Genomic DNA, 22861 nt, shown 5'->3' with positions numbered 1-22861 from the left:
CTAACAAAGTGTATACACATGAAGGGATAGTTTTTTAATATTGTTACAAATTTAGTCAAAGTACTGAATTGTATGTAATAAATAGTGCTCAGGTGTGCAAATATAGATGAATATAGTTGTAAATAGAGTATTATCCATTTTATTTCTCTTTAAACATTTCATACTAAAGAAACAGGCAAAAGAACAAATGTTGAATGCTCCAAACATATTTAGTAGAATGTCTGTATTAAAATGTAATTAATTCTGAAGTGTATGCAAGATTGTACTGCATACGATGTAAACATAATTAAGTAAATAATCAAATGTGACAAAGCTCAATTAGTTAATAAAAGCAGTTGAAACTCCTAACTAAGGTGTGACATATTTTATATAGTTTTCTGTTACTGTTCACAACCCCCATTCCAACTCAGGCTATGTTATTTTTGATTTCTGTTTTTGTTGATAAGCAAATGTTTTAATTATATGAGTACAAGTTTCATGGGCTAAAAGACAAAACTTACCTATTTATTGTGTCCAGGTAGGGACAATTTCTACTCTTGTTAAAGGATACATTTGGTATTGCTCCTAGAAAATAAGGTTTAAAATTTTTAAATTTAGAAAAGCATATAATAATATTAACATAGTGAGCCAGGTGTCAACTTACTGAGACATTATGCAATTTGCAGAAAAATAAATTACTGAAACCTGTTTGAACAGTTTTATTTATTTTTTAATGAAATAATATGAAGTAATTGTCCAAATTATTTCTCAGTAAATTAACAGGGCCCATCCTGTATATCAAATAATAGCTAATGAGATATGACCTACGGGCTGCGTGAGAAAAGAAACCTTTATTCATAAACAGCCATACTGCAAACGTGAATTTTAGGATCAAAACTATTCCCCATGTGATCACTGGTATTTTGAAACCTACCCTTAAAAGATGATGAGTTAAGTACATTAGCATTAGCAAAGGCATATGATGCAAGAAAGCAAGCTTATATAGCATCAGTCAAAAAAAAACAAAAAAAAACTCCTTATTTCACCAATCCACTCACTCCAAATGTTTGTCAAGTTCTGCCTTGAATCTATTTAAGCCATCAACTTCTACGACAGATGGAAGTTTGTTCCAGCAATTATCTGCCCGATGGCTAAGGGCAAACTTCTGCACATCTATCCTACAACCGTCTTTCCTCAATTTGAATTTATGCTCTCTCATGGGATTATTTTGAGAAAGAGTAAGAATCCCATCAGCACTGAGCATGCTCAAACCATTCAAGGTTTTTTTTTTTTTTTCACCTCAATCAGATCAGCTCGCAGGTGCCTAGTCTCCAGACACTGTAATTTGGAAAACTTAAGCCTTTCGTCTTAAGAGCAACCCTTTGTTTCCCTCACCAATCTCATTGCCCTTCTCCGTAGTCGTTTCAACAGCTCTACATCCTTCCTACAATGAGGCCTCCAAACCTGTATACAGCTACTCAAGGTGTGGCCTGACCATTGCCTTATACAAGGGGATAATCACTCCCTTATCCTTGCTAGAAAAATTCCTGTATATCATTGACAAGACACAACGAGCCATTACCCCCAGGTCCTTTTCATTCTCTACCACTGTCAGTGTGGTACCACAGAGTTGATACATTACTCTGGGATTACTGTTTCCCATATGTAGTACTTTACATTTGTCAATGTTAAACTTCATTTGGTATTCTCGACAAGGTGGAGAATACCTTCCCCGATGGTATTCTCCACCTAGTCACGGGGGGGCTTGCATGTCCCGATGACCCGGAGAGCTAAGTCGGCGGTAGCTTGGCTACTGGTAGAGCCTCCCAAGCCTAACAGGTCAAAGGGTAGGGGCCAGACTAAGAGAGAGATACCCCGGCCCTCCAGGTTGGGGGTTGCTGCAACCGGCTAGATCCTCCTTCAGTGTAAAAAATACACAAAAGCTAAACGACCTACAAGTGAAAATGAAAATGGACTGCACTTTCAGAAACGGCTCGGCAAACGGAAAAGGACTATGATTTTGGGATGCTGGAATATTCAAGACCTTTCAACTAAAAGAAACTTTCTTTCGGATGAACTGCAAAAATTCAATTTAGGCATCGTCGTGTTATCAGAGACAAAGAAAATGGGATGTGGAGAGGAAATAATGGGAGAATACTACCATTTTGGAGTGGAGTTGATAAGAGTGAAAGAGCAAGAGCAGGAGTTTCTATTGCTGTTAAAAAGAAATTGAGACAACATCAAAAACTGGCAATTTATTAATGAAAGAATGATCTCATTGGAACTGAAAATGTACAGGAGAGAAATATGTATTTTGGGAATATATGCCCCGATTAATGACACCGCCGATACCTTTAAAGGATGAATTTTGGGAGGATCTGAGAGAACTAATAGAAAAAATTCCTAAGAACAAAGAGATATTTCTAATGGGAGATTTCAATGCAAGAGTAGGAACTGAACAAAATAGCAAAGTTATTGGAAGATTTGGAGAGAAAGAGAGGAATGACAACGGAGATAGACTATGCAATCTTTGTGAACAGTCTGACTTGAGAATAAACAACACATTTTTCCAACACAAGGATATCCACAAATATACTTGGTCGCAGGAGACAAGACAAATCAGATCAGTTATAGATTACATTATTTCAAAACATTCAGGGACATATGTATTGAAAGATGTCAGAGTTTATAGAGGAGCTGAATGTGGATCTGACCATTTTCTTGTTAAAACAACACTGAGGTGGAACTGGATTAATAAAATGTGTGTGGACAACCAACAATGCAGGGAAGGAGAAATGCTACAAGTGGATCAATTTAACTTTGACCTACTCCAGGACGACAGCATTAGAAACAACTTCACCCAAAGACTGGATGCTGCAATTAACAGAGATAAAAGGTAATACTGAAGAAATCTACGAATATTTAAAAAATACTGTTAAAAAAATAGCTCATGAAATCCTAGGCAAAAAGACGAGCCAAGGACTAAAAAAGGATTACAGAGATTACAGGATTACCTGGATTACAGAGAAAGTAAGAGCTGCTGTAGAGGAAAAGAAACTTGCATATCAGAAATGGCTGGGTGATAGGAATGATGCATATAGGAACATTTATGTTGAAAAAAACAGAAAATAGCCAATCGGTTGGTAGTAGAAGCGAAAAATGAAGAATGGGAAAGGAAATGCGCAACTATTAATAGCAAATTGGGCTTCAAGCAATCAGCGGAATCGTGGAAGGTCCTTAAAGACTCGAGAAAACAGAATAAACACAATGCTGGTTTGCAATTAATATCTTTGAAAGACTGGACGGAGTACTATGAAGGACTTTTAAACGAAGACCAGAAAGAGTTCAAGATGATGGAGGATTTTGGTGTAGAAGACTCGGGCTTAAAAGTTTCTGTTAGGGAAGTGGAACTCCTGCTAAAGGAAGGAAGGAAGGAATGGCAAATCACCTGGACCAGTTTACATGGAACTTCTGAAATATAGAGGAAGAGGAGTGGCTGTTCTGATACAAAAACTGTTAAATAGTATACTGAGAGCAGAAGAAATACCAAAAGAAATGATAACAGAATATATTACATCAATTTATAAGAAGGGCGACTGGAAAAGCTGTTCAAATTACAGAGGAATATGTGTCCTGAACCAGTTTAGCATTAGCATTAGCATTAGTAGAGGCATTTGATGCAAGAAAGCAAGCTTATGCAGCATCAGCCAAAAAAAAAAAAAAAAAAGTAACATAAATAAATAAAAATAACCACTTCCACTTCACCCCTCTGTTCGTTCGAAATACCTGTCCAGCTGAGCCTTAAACTTATTTAGGCTATCAACTTCCACGACAAGGGATGGAAGTCTGTTCCACCCACCAACCACCCGCTGGCTAAAGGCAAATTTCCGCACATCTATCCTACATCTGTCTTTCCTCAATTTGAATTTATGCCCTCTCAGGTGATTTTTCTGAGCTAGAGGAAGAATCCCATCAGCATTGAGCATGCTCAAACCATTCAAGGCTTTGTACACCTCTATCAGATCACCCCGCTGGTGCCTAGTTTCCAGACACTGTAATTTGCAAAACTTAAGCCTTTCTTCGTAAGAGAACCCCTTTGTCCCATTCACCAATCTAGTTGCCCTTCTCTGTACTCGTTCCAGCAGCTCTACATCCTTCCTGAAATGAGGCCTCCAGGCCTGTATACAGTACTCTAGGTGTGGCCTGACCATTGCCTTATACAAGGGAATAATCACCTCCTTATCCCTGCTAGAAAAATTCCTATATATCATTGACAATACACCATGAGCTACTCTTGCAGCTCGTCTGCACTGCTCAGAGAACTTCATATCTGCCTGCACCACCACCCCCAGGTCCCTTTCATTCTCTACCACTGTCAGTGTAGTACCACAGAGTTGATACGTTGCTCTGGGGTTGCTGTTTCCCATATGTAGTACTTTACATTTGTCAATGTTAAACTTCATTTGCCACCTCGAAGCCCATCTGCTCAACCTTTCCAAATCCTGTTGCAGCAGCATAGTGTCAGTAGTGTCCTTGACAACCCTGCCAACCTTCGTATCGTCTGCAAACTTGGACATTAAGCCTGATATACCATCATCAATATCATTTATAAATACAGAAAACAATAAAGGCCCCAATACTGAACCCTGAGGGACTCCACTAATAACATTAGTCCACGATGAGCAGTGTCCATTGATTACCACTCTCTGTCTTCTCCCCCTCAACCACCCCTTTATCCATAGCAGCAACTTGCCTCCAATGCCACACTGCTCCAATTTGTGCAGCAGTCTTCCATGTGCAACAGTATCAAAAGCCTTTCTAAGATCCAAGTATATAATATCAAAGTTATTCCCTGCATCCAGTTCTTTTGTGACTGCATCATAGTATCCAATCAAATTGGTCAGGCAAGACTTCCCCTTAACAAAACCATGCTGTGTCCTAGCTATAACTGAAGTCTTGTCTAGATGATCCTGCAGTGCTTCTTTCACCAGTGCCTCCATTAATTTTCCGGGAACAGAAGTTAAACTCACAGGTCTATAATTACTTGTGTCAGCCTTTGATCCCCCTTTGTGAATTGGGGTCACATTTGCACATCTCCAGTCAATGGGTACCTCCCCTGAGTCCAAGGAAGCTCTCATAATTATGGCTAAGGGTTTGCTTACCTCCTTTGCTGCCTCCTTTAATATAACTGGATAGATCCCATCCACCCCAGGTGCCTTTCTTGTGTTTATCTTCAACAATTTCTCCTCCACTTTGCTCTCAGTTATTACAAGATTCTCTAGCTTACTGCTAGAGTTGAATACACCTCTGGCATTCCCCTCGCTGAATAACTCCTCATGTGTGAATGTCGATGCAAAATATTCATTTAGTTTGTTAGCTACCCGAGCAGGGTCATCAACAGTTGACCCATCGATCTCAAGTGGACCAATCTGATTCATCCCCTTCCTTCTAGAGTTTACATAAGTAAGAACTCTTTGCTGTTTTTCTTCGCATCCCTTGCCAAGGATCTCTCGTAATCTGCCTTCGCCTGCCTAACCTCCTTTGTAACTTGGTTACAGATCAACTTGTATCTATCATAGGCGTCCGTGTCACGTGTTAATTTGTATGTATCCCATGCATTTTTCTTCTCTGCCATATGCCTCATTAGTTCATCTGACAACCATTTAGGCCTAAACCTTGAACAATATTTCTTAGTTGGTATGTAAAGCCTAGTAGCTTCCACGATAAGTTCTTTGAATGCTTCCCATTTTGAATTTGCTGTTGGCAATATCATCAGTTGATGCCACTGTATAGAATTTAAATATTGTCTCAGTCCATTGTAGTCGCCTTTACGAAAGCAATACCCCTTCCCTTTACCCCTAATGGTAGTTACCTCTTTGAGTAACTCCCACTTCAGCACACTGTGATCACTGCCACCAAGTGGTTCATTTATCTGCAGATTCTTAATGCATGAAGAATCACTACTGATAATCAAATCAAGAGTATTACTCCCTCTAGTTGCCTCCCGAACATGCTGATGTAGAAAACAATCATCCAATAAATCCACAAAAGCCTTGCTACTGTGTGAGTGACCAGCCCCCAAATTCCAGTCAATATCTGGGAAATTAAAATCCCCCATTATAAGACTCTCTGATTTACTGGCCCACTCTATTTCTCCGAACAGTTTCTTATTATACTCATCAGAGTCATTAGGCCTATAGCACACTCCTACTCTCAATTTTGATCTCCCAATGCTTATGTCACACCAAACTGACTCGACACTGCACTGTCCAGCGATGTCGACTGGCTTCACTTCCTTGGATTTTATGTGTTTTTTAACTAATAGCATAACCCCTCCTCCCTTCCTATCCTGTCTATCCTTTCTGTAGACATTGTACTCCCCAAATTCCAGTTCTGCATTTCTTATATCTGTGTGACACCACGTCTCTGAAATCCCCACAATATCTGCCTTTGATGTTTTGAGCAATACCTCAAATTCATCAAATTTATTTACTAAACTCCTAGCATTGGTGTACACACAAGTATACATGCACCTGTTCTTTTTCTTAGCTACCCTAACACAACCCATGTGTTTACTTGTACCCCAATGATTCCCAGCAGTCTCTGAAATATCCTGCATCTTATTTTCCAGGCTGCGGCTCATTCCAATAGAAGCAGTGCAAGAATCACTTTCACCTCTGCCAGTGGCTACTGTTAATCTATTAGTCCTTGTATCCCCCCAATCTAGCAGTTTTCCGACCCACCTAACATTGCCTCGATAGCATCAGCAAACATTCTTGCACCCTTTCTATTTAAGTGTATCCCATCCCTGTAGAAGCAGTCTCTCCTGTTAACAAGTACAGACCAGGCTGAAAAAAATTCTACCCCTTGAGCCCTGCACAATCTTTCCAGGGCCGAATTGATTGACAGGGCTCTCATCATATACTCCCTCCTATCGTGTCTGGGCAGAATTGCAGACACTTTCAATTTCAACCCTAATTCACGGCTTTTTTTCATCAGTGACCTGTACTTGTCAAGTAATTCCGCCGGTCTTCTACTCTTAATGTCATTAGTGCCAACGTGTACAACTATATCACCTTTTGTGCCCTTAAAGTTAACAGTTGTTAAAGTTGTTACAGTTGTTAAAGTTGTTAAAGTTGTCCTTGGAAAATCGATCAGGAACCATTTAGAAGCCCGAATCGAGGTATCAGAAGAACAAAGTGGTTTTTCAGCTGGGAGGTCATGTATAGATCATATCTCAACAGTACGACAGATCCTTGAAAAATGTCAATCAAGAGGGGGAAAAAAATCTTTAGAATTCTCATTGACCTTGCAAAGGCATATGACAGTGTTCCAAGAAAACTCTTATGGGAAGCACTAAAAGAGACAAATATTGAGAGACAACTGATTAACATTATTAAGGCAATTTACAGGAATAATATATGCAGAATTAAAGTGGGATCAGCTTTGTCACCTGAATTCCACACTTCAAAAGGCTTATTACAAAGTTGTTGCATGTTACCAACACTTTTCAAAATTTATATCTACCTAAGATCCTGGTCAAAAAAATGTAATAAAATGGGATTGCCGATTAATAAGAACACCAATATTCGCAATTTACTTTTTACAGATGATCAGGTAGTGATAGCACAAGACTCAGAAGCTGCAAAGTATGCATGTCGTCAATTGTTTGAGGAATATAAACAATGGGGTCTAAAAATCAATTTTAGCAAGACCGAAATGTTGTCTTCAGGGCCAGGACACGTTCTAAATATTGCAGGTTTTAAAATCAAACAAGTCAATAAATTCAAATATTTGGGATCAATCTTACAAAGTGATGGATCATCCCAAGCAGAGATCAATAAGAGAATTACAGACGGCAGAAAGGCTATCGGCATGTTAAACTCTGTTCTGTGGAGAAAAATATCCTAAATAAAACAAAGAAACTTATATTTCAAACGATTGTACAAAGTCTTCTATTGTATGAAGCAGAAACCTGGACATTGAATAAGCGAGCAGAAAACAAACTGCTCTCCACAGAAATGGATTTTTGGAGACGGTCAGCAGGAACTTCTAGAAGAGACAGAAAACGGAACGAAGACATAAAGGAAAAAATGGAAGTGAAAAAGACTATTACTGACACCATCAAAGAAAAGTGTCTAACATGGTATGGACATGTAAAACGGATGCAATAAAACAGATATCCAAAGGCTATCCTGGAATGGATACCTCCTGGAAGAAGGAGAAGAGGAAGACCTAGGAGGACATGGATGGATGGAGTACGGGAGTGCATGACAGCCCGATGCTTAACCGACCAAGACACCTTGAACCGCACTTTTTAGGCAGGAAAAAATTCCTAACAAGAAATAACTTGTGGCTGAGGAAACCCATTGTAAATGGAAACACTCCTCGTGAAGAAGAAGAAACTTCATTTGCCACCTCTCAGTCCACCTGCTCACCTTTTCTAGATCCTGTTGCAGCAGTGTACTGTCATTAGTCTCATTAACAACCCTGCCAACCTTCGTATCGTCTGCAACCTTGGACATTAAGCCTAATATACCATCATCAATATCATTTATAAATACAGAAAACAACAACGGACCCAACACTGAACCATGCGGGACTCCACTAATAACATTACTCCACGAAGAGCAGTGTCCATTGATTACCATTCTCTGTCTTCTTCCACTCAACCATCCCATTATCCACAGCAGCAATTTGCCTCCAATGCCACACTGCTCCAATTTGTGTAGCAGTCTTCCATGTGCAACAGTATCAAAGGCTTTTCTATGATCCAAATATATGATATCAAAGTTATTCTTTGCATCCAGTTCCTTTGTGACTACATCATAGTATTAAATCAAATTAGTCAGACAAGACTTCCCCTTAACAAACCCATGCTGTGTCAGAGCTATAAATGAAGTCTTGTCAAGATGATCCTGCAATGCTTCTTTAACCACTGCCTCCATTAATTTCCGTGGAACAGAAGTTAAACTAACAGGTCTGTAATTACCTGTGTCTCCCTTTGATCCTCCTTTGTGGATTGGTGTCCCATTTGCATATCTCCAGTCCATGGGTACATCCCCTGAGTCCAGATAACTCTCATAATTATGGCTAAGGGTTTGCTTACTTCCTTTGCTGCCTCCTTTAATATAACTGGATAGATTCCAACCACCCCAGGTGCCTTTCTTTTGTTTATCTTCAACAATTTCTTCTCCACTTTACTCTCAAGTTATTACAAGATTATCTTACTGCCAGAGTTGAATATACCTCTGGCATTTCCCTCTCTGAATAACTCTCATGTGTGAATGTCGATGCAAAATATTCATTTAGTTTGTTAGCTACCTGAGCAGGATCATCAACAGTTGAACCATCGATATCAAGTGGACCAATCTGATTCATCCCCTTCCTTCTAGAATTTACATAAGTAAAGAACTCTTTGCTGTTTTTCTTTGCATCCTTTGCCAAAGATTTCTCGTAATCTGCCTTCGCCTGCCTAACCTCCTTTGTAACTTGGTTACAGACCAGCTTATATCTATCATAGGCTTCTTTGTCACATGTTAAATTTACATGTATCCCATATATTTTTCTTCTCTGTCACATGTCTAATTAGTTCATCTGACATCCATTTAGGCCTAAATCTTGAACAATATTTCTTTGTTGGTGTGAAAAGCCTAGTAGCTTCCAAGATTAATTCTTTGAATGCTTCCCATTTTGAATTTGCTGTTGGTAACATCATCAGTTGGTACCACAGTATAGAATTTAAAACTGTCTCAGACCACAGTAGTCACCTTTACGAAAGCACAAACCCTTCCCTTTACATTTGATGGTAGTTACCTCTGAGTAAATCCGACTTCAGTACACTATGATCACTGACACCTAGTGGTTCTTTAATGTGCAGATTCTTGATGCTGTTGTTGTTGTTGTGGTGTTTTCTGGCACAAGGGCTACTTAGGCCATATTGCGCCTCCCAAATTAATTGAGTCACTTATGATAACTGCACAGTGAGCAGTTAGAAATGGTCATGCATTTTTATTTGTTTCAAATAGAAAAGGAATTCAGAGAGATTTGCTTTTTTACCTATTATGCTTTTTAGAGAGAGAGAGAGGCTGTTGTAGATCTGAGATGAAACTAAAAGACATTTGTCGGGCATTGTTCAACAAGTTACATTCAAGGAGTACAGTGAAACTTCCCTTTAACGGACAGCCATGGGGAACGAAAATGTGTCCGTTAGAGAGAAGTGTCCGCTAACAAGAAGTCTGAGAGAGAGAAAAAAAAAAAAGAAAGAAAAATCGTTAAACGTTTAATGTAAAATTAAATTAAAATATATACAGATTTTGAACAATATTTTTGTAAATAATATACATACAATTGTGCTATGCATATTATGACTTTATCTTAAGAAAAATACATACAGTAATCACTTATTTTCTTCTGCACCTTCTTCCGGCTGATAATTTTGTTTTCAACATTTGTTTGGAGTGAAGAAACCATCAAAAGTCCTTCAGTATCTTTTTCAGCTGCGAAAAACATTTTTAAACGATTGATTTGTATGGGCGTTTCTTCTATTTTCATCGATGGTTCGTCGTTAATATGTTCTTCGACAGAATGACCTCCTTCCATTTCTTCATCCTCATGAGGAACTTCTTGAAAAATATCGATGATAACGTCGTTGCTATCTATAGCACCATCTTCTGTAGTAAGGTTCGAGTCTATATCTTTGTAGCCAGGGTCACTTGTAGCGGAAGTATCGTATATTATCAATAGATGTTGAAGTTCTTGTTCTTCTTGGTGCTCCACTTTGCTGTTCACAACTTCAATTTTTGCGTTTGAGAAGCCAAACTTTACAAAACAGTTCACGACAGTTTGTTTTCTAATTGCGTTTACTGAAGAGGAAATCCATCGAATCGCATCTAGGATGCTGATTTTCTTTGCAAGGTCACTCGCACATGTTACATCGTTCATGTTTGCAATGAGATGTCTTAAAACACGTAGTGAAGTTTAAAATTTTTTATTATCTCTTGATCCAAGGGCTGACACTCTGCAGATGTGTTTGGTGGCAGAAAAAAGATTTGAATATTGGACAATTCAATGTGCTGGTGAGATGCAGCATTATCCATGAAAAGAATAATTTTTTTGTTTTGACGAATAATGTTTTGGTTAAAGTGACTTATCCATTCGCTCATGATATCTCGTGTCATCCACGCTTTTTTATTAGACTTCCAGTCAACATTCAAAAGATTCAACTTTATGCCCCTTGAAACAACGAGGATTTTGTGGTTTTCCTATAACAAGAGGTTGCTCAAAGTCTCCCAGCATATTTGTACACAATAGTACAGTCAAGCGTTCCTTAGAAATTTTTCCGCCCAGGCACTTTTCGTTTTTTAGACTCATTGTTTTTTCAGGAAGAGCTTTAAAAAACAACCCTGTTTCGTCACAGTTGTAAATATCCTTAGCTTCAAAATCACGACATAAATCTTCCAATTTGACGGTCCTCCAAAGCCTTTTCCTTAATAATAAGCCCATTAATGGGAATTTTTTTAGCACATTCGCGACAAAACCACTCATAAGTAACATAGTCAATTTGAAGTCCAACAGTTTTCGGGAATGATTTTTGAACCTGATCATTTACGTGTTGCCAAAATTGTTTGAGCAGTTCATTTTTTTTCTTTAGGATGTCGCTTACCTGCGTCTTCCCCATTTTGAATTTTGCAGCGAGATTGCGAACACTGTTTTTTTTGCCGATCATATGCATTAATGAGTTCGACTTTATCTTTTAAAGTTATATGTTTGCGAGAAGACATTATGCACTTCACACGATACTTAACAAAACTGAAAAGATGAAAGGCCGACCATTTTCCACCCCCCCATGCACACACCGAATTCATCAGAAGTTTTACACGTGCCTTAAAATTCTTGAAAAGGGTTTAGAACCGCGACGTAAACCTTGATAAAATACAGAGAATCGGAAATAGAAAATAAACACACGATTGAGGCAATACGTGGAAGAAAAGTTCCTAGAAAAAGGGCCGTAAGCTCGCCCGCTGTCCGTTATGGGGAGATCAAATTAAGTGCTAATCTAAACGAAACAGTGCAGATTGCCTGTCCGAGTCCGTTACAGAGAATGTCCGCTAGACAGAAGCTGAAAACATGTTAAAACCAATGGAGGTGAGTTGGGGAATTTGAAAATGTCCGTTGTAGAGAGATGTTCGTTAACGAGAGGTGTCCGTTAAGAGAAGTTTCACTGTATATGTTTCACTGTAAGAGGTTGCGAGCAGTGTGCACACTGCAGGGGATCGTTTCCTGGAAGCAGATAGAGATGTGTGAGGTGAGTGTGACCTATACTAGTTCTGGCTAAGATTACTTCTTCTTTTCTATTTTTAAGAAGGCGAGAAGTCCATAATTGTGATTCAGGTTTTATTTGGAATAGCTTGTTATTTGTTTGCATTTTCCACAGAAGTGTCCATTGTTCCATAGATGTACTCCGTATGTTATGTCTATAATCAGGATATGGGACTAGGTCATTTATTGAGTATACGATGGAAGGATGCTTTGCAGCATTATATGCACATTGATTTCCTGGAATACCACTGTGGCCAGGGATCCACGAAAAGATAACAGTTTTCTGATGCTCATGAAAATGCATCAGCTTATGCTTTATGAGTTTTAATAAAGGATTTTTAGGTAGGGAAGTGCTTTTTAAAGCTAAAAGAGCACTCTGTGAATCAGTATATATTATACTTTTATTTATTGACAGTAGCAAGATGTTTTCTAGAGCAAGCTTAATGGCATGGAGCTCAGTAGTGTAGCTGCTGCATTCGGTTGGAAGTGAAATTCAAACAGTTTTACTAGGGAAGACAGCAGCTGCACCCGCTCGATTGTCAGACTTTGAACCATCAGTATAGATCTTGGTAAAGTGGGGGTACTTTTGTGAGTGAGCAATATGTAGTTGTTGGATGTTAATATTTGGTATAAAACCTTTATCCCATTGGTCAAAGTATTCATCAGAAGAAAGTGTGAAGTTAGTCCACGGGGGATCTGGATCTTTTGATTCTCTATGGATATTATCAAGCTGAAAATTCCAGCTTTCGGTTAGATTCTGCAGTCTGATACCAGTAGGCTAAATTGTTCTAGGTTTATTTGCATAATGGGCTTTCCATTGAGGATTATATAACAGTGGCCAAACAGAATGCACAGGCAGGCTTTTAATTTTAGCTGAGTAGCTCATCAGCAACGTCTTTCTTCTGATGCTAAGTGGAGGTTCGTGAGCCTCAATATAAAGACTTTGAACTGGTGATGTTCTATATGCACCTAGGGCTATCCTAAGAGAAGAGTGTTGGATGGGTGCAAGACGGGCCAAGGTGCTTTTTCCCTAGCTGAGTCATAAACAGGTGCTTCATAGTCTAGTCGAGATCTAATTAGAGATTTATATAAGTGGAGCAGAGTATAACGATCGGCACCCCAAAATGTACTGGAGATGACCCGGAGTATATTCATTTTCTTCGTGCAAGTGGTTCTTAGATACTTCACATGCTCCTGGAAGTTTAACTTCTTATCAAAAATTAGCCCTTGGAGGCGAATACTGTTCACAATTGGTAGAGGATGATTGGCCAAATGCAACTCAGGTTCAGGATGCATTCTGTGCTTGATGCAGAAATGTATGGCTGTAGATTTTTGGCTTGACAGTTTGTATCCATTTTGCGCCATCCATAATTCAATGTTATTAATGGATATTTGTAGATGCCACTCAATATAGTTCATATTCTGGGAATGGCAGGATATGGTGAGATCATCTGCATAGAGATACGAGTCAACGGTGTTTGGAATGCTGTTTGTGATGTTGTTTATTCGTATTGCAACATTGCAATATGAATAAACAACGCTAAGAACAGAGCCTTGTGGGACTCCTCCTTCTTGAATGTATGCTTGAGATAAAACCTGCTGGTACCTCACTTGGAAAGATCTGTGCCGAAGGAAGCTTTGAATAAAATATGGTAAATGTCCTCTCATATGTATAGAATGGAGGTCTCTTAGGATACCGTAGCGCCATGTGGTATCAAAGGCCTTCTCTATATCAAGGCATATCATGACGAGATGTTGCTTTCTGATGAATGCATTTCTTATGTTGGATTCAACTTTGGTCACGAGGTCTGGGGAAGATCTATTCTTTCGGAAGCCAAACTGATTATTACTGATTATGTTTTGGGATTCAAGGTACCAGGTGAGTCGAGGGTGAACCATTTTTTCCAAAATCTTACTGAGTCAGCTGGTAAGAGAAATTGGTCTATAGTTGTTAGGAATTGAATGGTCTTTTCCAGATTTAGGTATGGCTATTACATAAGAATGTCGCCAGGAAGTAGGAAATACATGTTCTGAGAATATCCTATTGTAAAATTTTAGCAATGAAAATAGTGATTTCTGATTGAGGTGCTGAATCATTATATTGTAGATTCCATCAGGGCCAGGAGAGCTATTTCTTGAGGTATATATAGATTCTTCCAGTTCAGATATTGTGAGTGGTTGGTTATAGGGTAAAGGACATGTAGTTTTGAAGTTCAGTTTCCTTTTCTCAACTTCAGCTTTAATTTTTTGAAAAGATGGTTGATATGCAGTTGAGGCAGACAATTCACAAAACACCATTCCTAAGCCATTGGCAATTTCATCAGCAGATGAGATCTCCTTCCCATTCCTAGGAGAAGGCAACATATGATATTTACCATTCATTTTCTTTATTTTTTTCCAGATTATTCGGGTATCAGTATCTTTGTTGATTGAGGAGGCAAATTTTATCCATGAGTCTTTTTTCGCCTTCCGCCAGATATAACGAGCTTTGGCTCTCAGTTTCTTGAAGTTAATAAGGTTGGAAGTGGTGGGATGTTTGCGGAAGGTGTTCCATGCTGTGTTTTTTTCTCTCTTCGCTTTGTTACAATCACCATTCCACCAGTGATTGGCATGCCGATGGTTCCTTATTTGAGACTGTGGGATGGCAGCTTTTGCAGCTGTTATATCTGCATTGTGATATGATCAGTTGTTTGTTTGTTTGTTTGTTTCGGGATTTATTGGGCACATCGGCAACTATGGCCATAGTATGCCGTACATATGGTAAAGTATGCATGCCATTTCTTCTCAAATAGAGAAAATGGAAGAAAGGAACCAGAAAGTAATTTTTTAACTAACTAAAGGAGGTAATATACTTTAATCATCTTGAGAAAGTTATAAATGCTTGAGACATTTGTTTCATTATTTAAAAGTGAAGTAAGTGTAGGAGGATCTTCTGTTGTGGCTGAGTGCAAAGATTCAGATGTTCTCTTGTATATTTTGGGCATTCAACCAGAATGTGTTTCACTGAGAGCACTGTATTACAGTGATAACATTGAGGGGATATCTCTCCTCTTAAAAGATAACCATGAGTGATATTTGTGTGACCTATTCGCAGACAAGCCAATATTACCTCCTGATGTCGGACTGAACTGAAGCTGGAAGGCCATCGCTCAAGGTTTGGCTTGATACTTCGAAGCTTATTGTTAGGTTGATTAACTGCCATTGGCACATGCATTTTTCCTGGATTATTGGTCAATAGTCTTCATGAGGCACTTTCCACTTGTTCTCGGGTGGTAGGGGAGCTAATTTGGCAGCATCGTCCGCTAGTTCATTTCCAGGAATTGCCATATGTCCTGGGACCCAGCAGAAGTGTATGTTTTTCCCAAGTTCTGATAAGGTATGTAAAGAGCTGACTATTCTTTTCACGACTGGGTGGGTGATGTTCATGGTGTTTTTTAGTGCTTGAAATGCACTTAAAGAATTGGTGAAAATTATGCTGTTGTTAATATCGGAGGACTCAATATGATTCAGTGCAACTTGAATTGCTATTAGTTCGCAGAAAATATACTGAACTCACGTGACAACTGATAAGCTAATGTGATGTTTGGAAAAACCGTGGCGATTCCAACGTGGACATCATTCTTGGATCCATCAGTATGTACTACGGAATAGCTGGGAAACTGGTCCACTACTGCATGGTACAGTTGCAAGAAGTTTTCTCTATTGAATGTAGATTTATTCCATTCATGTAGATGTAAGTCACATGAGGGTGGAGTGATATTCCAAGGGGCAAGAGAGGATGGGTGGCTTGTGCCACATTGTCTAAAGTTAAATTTAGTTCTTCTAAGAACTAAATTTAACCTTGCTGTTTTATTCTCATACCCAAAGGACGGTTAGCATTAGGGCGGTTTTGGTATAACCTGCTGTGCCGTGATGTGAAAAGTATCTGCCAGTTTGGGTGTTCTGGCATAGATCTAATTTTATAGGCATAACGCAGTATCCGTTGTTGTTGCCTGATCGAGAGAGGGGGGTTCGTGTGCTTCAGCATATAAGCTATGTATTGGAGACGTGCAATATGCTCCTAAAGCAACACGTATTCCATGATGGATTGGGTCAAGCCAGCGAAGGGCACTAGGTCTTGCTAAACTATACACTGGTGCTCCGTAGTCAAGTTTCGATCTTATTAATGCTCTATATAACAGTATTAAAGTAAGGCGATCAGCTCTCCACTTAGCTGCAGAGAGAACCCGGATGATATTTAGTTTTTGTTGACATGATGTTCTTAGTCTTTTGATATGCTCAAGAAAAGTAAGTTTATGGTCTAAAGTGATTCCTAAGAACTGTATACTGGGATGAACTGCTATTGGTTGGCGATTCAGTTGTAGCTTCGGATTGGGGTGGAGTTTGGGTTGGGGACAAAATATGCAAAATGTTTTTTGTGGACAAAGTTGAAATGCATTAGTCTGAGCCCATGAACAGATTTTAGTTATTGCCCCTTGCAACTCTCAACAGTATTCATGTTTTTCGCATGACACCAAGTACTAAGGTCATCTACAAACAGTGCTTTATCAATAGTGTTTGGAAGTTGTCCAGCAATGGTGTTTATTGCAATTATAAAAAGTGAAGCACTGAGTACAGAGCTTTGAGGAACTCCTTCATGTGAAAATACTTGGGCAAGTGAGGTTTTAAATCGAACCTGGAATGTACGCTTGCATAGGAAATTCTGTATGAAAATCGGGAGGTGACCCTGAAGTCCATGGCAATGTAATTCACGGAGTATTCCATACTTCCACGTGGAATCATAGGCCTTACTGATATCAAAGCAGACTAACACATGATGTTCCAATCTGAGGAATGCATTCTGAATGGAGTTCTCTAGTCTGACTAGTATAACTAGTGTAGATCTGTTTTGTCGAACACTGAATTATGCAGAATGTAGCAGATTTTGCAATTCGGCGGTTCACCATCTTTTCGAGAATTTTGCAAATGCAGCTGGTCAAGGCAATTGGTCTATAATGAGTGGGATTTGTAGGGTCTTTACCCGGTTTAGGGAAGGCAAGGACCGTAGCATGATGCCATTGATTAGGGAATTTATCTTCCAGGAAGAGTCTATTGAATAGATGAAGAAGTGACTGTAATGATTCGGTACTTAGTTTCTGTATCATGGAATAATGAATATTATCTGGTCCTACAGCACTGCATCTAGATGTTGACAAGGCTCTATGTAATTCATGGATGGTAAAAGGTAAGTTGTATTGTTCATATCCTTTTGAAGAGAAGTTTAACTTTTGTTTTTCTAAACTTGTTTTCAATCTTCTGAAGGTCGGACTGATTGTGGAATTTTGGATTATTTCAGGATCAAGCTTAGTTAATTTTTTATAGGACTATTAATCTGCTATAACTTTCTGTTGCTGATGTTTTGGCAAAGGTTTCAACTAGTATATTGGCAATTCCAGAAGGATCATTTACATTCTGCCTTCTCCATTCAATGATGGGTAGAGGTGTCGTTTTATATTTGCCACTCATTTTTCTGATTGCTTTCCAAATTTTATGTGTAGGAGTTGCTTGATTGACAGTCGAAGTGAAGTGGATCCAAGCAGCCTTTTTATTGCAGCGTCTAACATATCTCGCTCTTACTCTAGCGCACTTATATTGAATGTGATTGGCTGTAGTTGGAATCCGGCGAAAAGAATTCCAAGCTTTGCTTTGCTCTTTTTTAGCCACAAGGCATTGATCACACCACCAGATTTTTGGACGAATCGGTAATTTTGAAGATGATTTCGGTACGGATCGAAATCATCTTCAAAATTTGTTCTGCTGCATGTAATATCGTTTTTGTGACATAGTCAACTGCTTCATCAGTTGTGGAATTTTGGATTATTTCAAGATCAAGCTTAGTTAATTTTTTATAGGACTACCAATCTGCTTTATCAGTGAGCCAATGTGGAATTTTAGTAGGATGATGAGAGGGCTTACTAAGTAATTCAATTATTATGGGGAAATGATCGCTATGTAGTGGATCGTTGTTTATTGTCCACTTAAGAGTAATATACAAGGTTGCTGAACAAATAGACAAGTCTATTGCAGTACTTGTTCCTGAAGGAAGGAAAACGTATGTAGTTGAACTGTCATTTAGAAGAAGGAGGTTGTTATTGTCTAGACACTGTTCAATTAGTTTTCCTCTTTGATCGATGTTGTTGTTACCCCATATAGTGTGACAACCATTTAAGTCTCCTAGAATAAGGAAAGGTGTTGGGAGTTGAGCTATAAGATTGTTGAGATCATTTTGTTGGAAGGTATAGCTTGGTGGGTTGTATAAGGAGCAGATTGTCATATGGATGTTAGCAGCTACAAGGGCTGCTATTGCCTCGAGGGGAGAGTTCAGTAAGACCTGTTTGGTAGGAATATGTGGGTTTGTTAAAATAGCTACACCACCATGTGCAATATTCTGACTGGTTCTGTCTTTTCTAATAATGTTATAACGAGATAGTTTTGGTGTATTTTGAGGTTTCAAATACGTTTCTTGAAGGCAGAGACATATTGGTGAGTATTTACAGGAAAGATCGTATAGGTCATAGATATTGGCAGGGAATCCACAACAATTCCACTGTATTATTCTGTTCATTATTTATCACTTGTTAGACTTTCCGGGCATTTTCGGGTTGCTGTGGTTTTCTGTTTTTCACTCTTGTTTTCATCTTTTTTTGGGAAGGAAGGCCTTTCGGTGTTCATGTTTTCTTCAACAAAAATTTTAAGGACAGAGTCATCTGCTGATTTTTCTTTAGTGTCCATTTGTTGTTGGTGACTAGAAGTTAGGATACGTTTTTCTTTGAGTCCTTGATCCGGAGTGTGGAGGTTTTCGAGTGGTATGGAAATTGGTGTATTGACTGCTTGGGTTTGAGTTGCACTGTACAAAGATTTTACGTAATTCGAGAAAGACTCTTATGGGGGTACTGTAAGTTCAGTTTGCGATGCGGTTGATTGGAATTTTTTGGTGGCTTGGGCATACGTAGATCTGTTTGCATGATTTGGTGGTGAGATGATTCTTTTTGCTTCTTGGTAAGAAACATTATGGTTGGTTTTATATTTCTGGATAAGTTTCTCACTTTTCCATTGCTCACATGTTCTAGCATAAGCGGGATGATCTTTTTTTGCAGTTTGGGACATACTGATTGAGGAGCATTACAGTTTTCGCAATCATGTTCAACTGAACAACACTTTGCGCAAGTAGGGGTTCCCTGGTAAGCTGTCTGGGAATGTCCATACTTCTAACATCGGAAACACCATAGCAGGTTTGGGACATAGGGTCTGACATTACATACCAGATACCCGGCCTTAATGGATGATGGATGATTCGGTGAATTAAAGGTCAAGATCAGATTGCAAGTAGGGATCAGACTGCCATCTTTTCTGGTGGAGATTCTCTTGACAGGAATAACACCTTGTTCTTTCAGTTCTTCTAGCATTTCTTCTTCAGATAGTAGTAGTAGTAGTAGCATGTGATGCAAGAAAGCAAGTGTAAGAGCTTATGCAGCCAAAAAAAAAAAAAAAAAAAAAATCACACCATTCCCTCCAAATGCCTGTCCAGTTCCTCCTTAAATTTATTTAACCTATCAACTTCCATGACAGATGGAAGTTTGTTCCAGTAATTAACCACCCGCTGGCTACTGGCAAATTTTCGCATATCTATTCTACATCTGTCTTTTCTTAATTTGAATTTATGCCCCCTTAGGTTCGTAATCAAACAAGTGGGAGGATCCCATCAGAATTCAGCGTGGTCAACCCATTCAAGGCCTTACACACCTCAATCAGATCACCGTGCAGGTGGCTAGTCTCCAGCCACTGTAATTTGCAGAACTTAAGCCTCTCTTGGTAAGAGGATCCCTTCATTCCCCTCACCAATCTTGCCCTTCTCTGTACACACTCAAGCAAATCTACATCCTTCCTAAAATGAGGTTAAATGTATGCAGTACTCAAGGCGTGGCCTGACCATTGCCTTATACAGAGGGACAATCACCTCCTTTTCCCTGCTAACAAAATTCCTACATATCATTGACAAAACCCCATGACCTGCCCTGGCAGCCTGTCTGCATTGCTCAGAAAACTTCATATCTGACAGCACAATTACTCCCAGGTCTTTTTCATTTTCTACCACCATAAGTATAGTACCACACAGTTGGTACATTTCGCTAGGGTTACTTCTATCCATATGCAGTACTTTGCATGTCAAGGTTAAACTTCGGTTGCCACTTCTTAGCCCATCTGCCTAAATTATCTAGAACCTGTTGCAGTAGCACACTGCCATTATTGTCATTAACAACCCTGCCAACCTTTGTATCATCTGCAAACTTCGACACTAAGCCTGATATACCTTCATCAATATCATTGATAAATATACAAAACAACAGAGGACCCAACATTGAACCCTGAGAGCCTCCACTAATAACATTAGTCCACGAAGAGCAGCACCCATTGATTACCACCCTCTGTCTTCTCCCACTCAACCATCCTTTTATCCATTCTAGCAACTTACCCATAATACTATTCTGCTCCAATTTGTACAATAGTCTTCCATGCGGAACAGTGTCAAAAGCTTTCCTGAAATTCAAATATATGATATCAAAATTGTTTTTTGCATCCAGTTCCTTTGTAACCACATCATAATATCCTATCAAATTTGTCAGACAAGACTTTCCCTTAACAAACCCATGCTGTGTCTGAATTATTGCTGCAGTCTTGTCTAGATGATCCTGCAATGCATCTTAAACCAGTGATTCCATTATTTTACCCGGAATAGAAGTTAAAACTAACTGGTCTGTAATTACTCGTGTCACCCTTCGTTCCCCCTTTATGAATTGGGGATACATTTGCACATCTCCAGTCCGTGGGGACCTCCCCTGAGTCCAAGGATGCTCTCATAATTATGGCTAAGGGTTTGCTTACTTCCTTTGCTGCCTCCTTTAATATAACTGGATAAATCCCATCCACCCCACGTGCCTTTCTTATGCTTAACTTCAACAATTTCTCCTCCACTTTGCTCTCAGTTATTACAAAATCATTAAGCACCCTGCTACAATTTAATAACCTTCTGACATTTTCAAACCTTAATAACTCCTCATGTGTGAATGTAGATGCAAAATACTCATACAGTTTGTTTGCTATCTGAGCAGGATCATCAACAGTTGAACCATTGATATCAAGTGGACCAATCAGATTCATCCCCTTCCTTTTAGAGTTTATATAAGTAAAGAAATCCTTGCTGTTTTTCTTAGCATCTTTTGCTAAATATTTCTCATAATCTGCCTTTGCCTGCCTAACCTCCTTTATGATCTGATTACAGACTAGCTTATATATGGCTTCTGAGTTCCATAGGCTTCTGAGTCGCTTGATAATTTATATGCATCCCATGCATTTTTCTTCTTTGTCACGAATCTCATTAGTTCATTTGATAACCACTTAGGCCTAAACCTTGAACAATATTTCTTAATAGGTATGAAACTTTTAGTAGCATCACCAATTAATTCCTTGAATGCTTCCCACTTAGAATTTACTGTTTGTAACATCGTCAGTTGATCCCACTGTACAGAATTTAAAAACTGTCTGAGACCACTGTACTCACCTGTACGGAAGCAAAAACCCTTTCCTTTACCCCTGATGGTAATTATATCTTTAAGTAAATCCCACATCAGTACACTGTGATCACTGCCACCTAGTGGTTCCTTTATTTGCAAATTCTTAATACACAAATGATCAGTGCTGACAACCAGATCAGGAGTATTACCCTCTCTGGCTGCCTCTCGAACATGCTGCTGCAGAAAACAATCATCCAATAAATCCACAAAAGTCTTACTAGTATGTGAGTGACCAACCCAGTCAAAACATTAGTTCCAGTCAAAACATCTAGTAAGTCCCAGTCTGAGATCACTCCTTTAGAGGTGTTCAGTGATCTGTGGGGTGTTACAGTTACAGTCCTGCAAAGAAATTAGTTTTCAGAAGTCGCTCAGAATTTTTGGCATTAGATCTCAATGAGAATATCTCCTGATCTGAGTCTTTTTACGGATTTCGGAGATACTGCTCTGCTTTCCAATTCCTTTTGAACTCTAAATGGAGAAAGTTTGCCAACTGCATTCTTACCAGTTCAATGGATAATCAGATAGGTTGGAATTGGATAGGTCTCTGGCTCAGTTTTTTGGCACTTTGCAGTTCCTGCTATGAAACAATCTTTCTTTTTTGATATCTGGGTTGTCTGGCAGCCCAGATAAGTCTGAGTTTGACTTACTCATGATATGCTCTTTTTGGCCCCAGGAGATTGCCTTTTTCTCCTAGGTTACCAGCCCCGCCACGTGGAGGCAAAAGAGGTGCCACCTAGTGACCCAAGCGAAGAAAAGGGTTAGTATTAACTAAAAATTAAAGAGGGATTAAAGAAAGGTGGCTTTCCTTTCTAGGTTATAGTATTTGAATATATCTATTTAATTATAATATTCAGGAGTTATCGGACTTTCGAAACTCAGGAGAAACGTATTTCCAGTTAAGCATACTAGATAATCACTCTGGAAAGGCGCTGTGGTCACTCATATAGTTT

General features: G+C 39.0%; 1 protein-coding gene across 2 annotated transcripts in view; it reads right to left on the bottom strand.

Annotated features, from left to right (window-relative positions):
* Usp39 (ubiquitin specific protease 39) overlaps window positions 1-22861 on the bottom strand; it is a 324799-nt gene that overhangs the window by 282630 nt on the left and 19308 nt on the right. For both annotated transcript variants that reach the window (XM_090370604.1, XM_090370607.1), the window contains one exon: window positions 501-564. In XM_090370604.1, the coding sequence (XP_090226730.1) occupies window positions 501-564 (64 nt within the window). Of the gene's footprint in view, window positions 1-500; window positions 565-22861 lie in introns of those variants that run through there.

This window comes from Mastigoproctus giganteus, chromosome 3, assembly GCF_048544385.1.
Source record: "Mastigoproctus giganteus isolate SK-2022 chromosome 3, ASM4854438v1, whole genome shotgun sequence".
Classification (NCBI taxonomy): domain Eukaryota; kingdom Metazoa; phylum Arthropoda; class Arachnida; order Uropygi; family Thelyphonidae; genus Mastigoproctus; species Mastigoproctus giganteus.
The sequence above is the reverse complement of the archived record's forward strand: the minus strand, read 5'-3'. Positions and strand labels throughout refer to the sequence as shown.